Source organism: Sphaeroforma arctica, assembly GCF_001186125.1.
Source record: "Sphaeroforma arctica JP610 unplaced genomic scaffold supercont1.120, whole genome shotgun sequence".
In the NCBI taxonomy this organism is placed as follows: Eukaryota; class Ichthyosporea; order Ichthyophonida; genus Sphaeroforma; species Sphaeroforma arctica.
In genome coordinates, this window is record NW_014040438.1 from 58,268 (window position 1) to 61,066 (window position 2,799).

General features: G+C 37.7%; 1 protein-coding gene across 1 annotated transcript in view; it reads left to right on the plus strand.

The window, feature by feature from the left end:
- SARC_02628 (hypothetical protein) overlaps positions 1-2,799 on the plus strand; it is a gene marked incomplete at its 3' end in the record, with an annotated part of 10,445 nt that overhangs the window by 2,728 nt on the left and 4,918 nt on the right. The window contains exons 4-6 of the mRNA XM_014303598.1: positions 438-561; positions 1,688-1,823; positions 2,579-2,681. Coding sequence (XP_014159073.1) covers positions 438-561; positions 1,688-1,823; positions 2,579-2,681 — 363 coding nt within the window. The remainder of the gene's footprint in view (positions 1-437; positions 562-1,687; positions 1,824-2,578; positions 2,682-2,799) is intronic.

Below are 2,799 nucleotides of genomic sequence, written 5' to 3' on the forward strand. Positions count from 1 at the left end.
TACGACGAGTGTGTGTACTNTATATATAATATATATATATATATATATATATATATATATATATATATATAACCAAAACAATTTATTATATATATATATATATGATCTTATCCTCGAGTCTGCTTCCCTTTAATAATGTGTTATAGCCGCAACACAGACCTTTGTATCGACAGGGCTATCTGTCATCACAGTCCATGTGTGGCGATGACATGTCACACACAAACTGTTGTATGTTATGCTCTCTTCTCTGCACTCACGTATGGCTCTCTGAGCCTGATGTGAGTCTGTCTCCATCTCTTACCTAGCTCTAAGCTGTCTGTTGTCCAACATTAGTCTGACATGAATCTAACGTTAGTCTGACATTAATCTCACTCTATTCTACTCCTTGCATGGGTTACCTTGGTGGGGGTGTATCGTGTGCCCTGATGACATCGTAGGGTTCTGTCGCAGGGTTTGAGACCATCGGACACATTGCGCACTTCAATCTGCGCGAAGATTACCTTCCATTTAAGGAGATCATAGGTCGGATAGTCATAGACAAGAATCAGCACATCAAGACAGGTAGGTAGTTGTTTTCGAGACAGGTAGGTAGTTGTTATTTAGACAGGTAGGTAGTTGTTTTTAAGACAGATAGATAGTTGTTATTTAGACAGGTAGGTAGTTGTTATTAAGACAAGTCGGTAGTTGTTATTAAGACAGGTAGGTAATTGTTATTAAGACAGGTAGGTAGTTGTTATTAAGACAGATAGGTAGTTATTATTAAGACAGATAGGTAATTGTGATTATGAGAGGTAGGTAGTTGTTGTTAAGACAGGTAGGTAGTTATTATTTAGACAGGTAGGTAGTTGTTGTTAAGACAGGTATGTAGTTGCTATTCTGACAGGTAGGTAGTTGTAGTTAAGACAGGTTACTCGGTTGTTTCTCAGATGTAGTCGTAAACCTATTAGACACATGGCAGTCATGTATTTAGCGTTTTAGCGTTTTAGCGTTTCAGGAGTTTTCTAAAACCCTAAAACCCTAAATCGCAACGTGTCATCGCCTCAGCACCGAATGCCATAGTACAGCAGCCCACCACCGGTACCGTTGGCTGTGGACTCTCGCGTCACGAAACCTACCCTCGTGGTGCAAAGAACCATAAAACCCTAAAACCCTAAAACCCAAAACCTTAAAAGCTACCTACTATTCGAGAGTATCCATGTGGTTTTGCTCGTTCAGGGTTGTAGGGTTGTCTGAACCCTAAACCCTAAGGGCATATCCGGTCTCCTTCCTGTGACTTGCATGGCAGTTGCCATATCCTTCCACACAAGGCATTCTAAATCCATAATGTAAAGCATTCTAAATCCATAATGTAAAGCATTCTAAATCCATAATGTAACGCATTCTAAATCCATAATGTAACGCATTCTAAATCCATAATGTAAAGCATTCTAATTCCGTAATGTAAAGCATTCTAAATCCATAATGTAACGCATTCTAAATCCATAATGTAAAGCATTCTAAATCCATAATGTAAAGCATTCTAAATCCATAATGTAAAGTATTCTAAATCCATAATGTAATGCATTCTAAATCCATAATATAACGCATTCTAAATCCATAAGGTAAAGAATTCTAAATCCATAATGTATAGCGTTCTAAATCTATAATGTATAACATTCTAAATCCATACAATATGTGCCATACGCAGTGGTCAACAAATTGGGAAATATCGACACCACTTTCCGATTTTTCCAAATGGAAGTGGTCGCGGGGGAGAAGAACTTCATAACAGAAGTCAAGGAAAGCGGATGCCGTTTCCAATTCGACTACTCCTGTGTTTACTGGTGAGTTAAAACAAACCAGCCCCGCCCCAGGCTTAACGCTCACAAACCTCGCATACACGCACACACACACACACATATATATATATATATATATATACATACATACACCCCTGTAACGTTCAGGCACACAGAGCGAACATTCTCGCACACGCGGATAACACACACACACTACTCAAGCAAACAACACGTGAACCGGAATATACATAAACAAGTAGCACACAAACATAACTCACATCACATGACCCCTGCTCAATGGGTTTCTTTGTTAAACTAGGGCAGCCACCTGGTAGATGCCTACATATCTATACACACACGACTATATCATATATACACACAACTATATCATATACACACATGACTATATCATATACACACACGACGATATCGTATACACACACGACTATATCATATACACACACGACTATGTCATAGACACACATGACTATATCATATACACACACGACTATATCATATACACACACGACTATATCGTATAAACACACGACTATATCATATACACACACGACTATATCATATACACACACGACTATATCATATACACACATGACTATATCATATACACACACGACTATATCATGTATACACACGGCTATATCTTGAGCTTTAGTAAGATATGCTGAGCCGTATTCGATAGGCTTCTATTAAACATACATATATGCAAATGTGGATTTATTATATTATTCATTGTCTTCGCGACTACGAACCTAATAGAATATCCGTTACACACACCACAGGAACTCTAAGCTTAGCACTGAGCATTGGCGGCTGTTGGAGACTTTCACGAAAAAAGATGTCATATGTGATATGATGGCTGGAGTGGGGCCCACAGTCATTCCGGTATTTGAGTGTTCTAATAAACACAAATTATATATATACCTATATCTATGGCTATATCTTTCTATATTTATATATATATATATACATATATATATATGTATGTGTGTGTGTGTATATA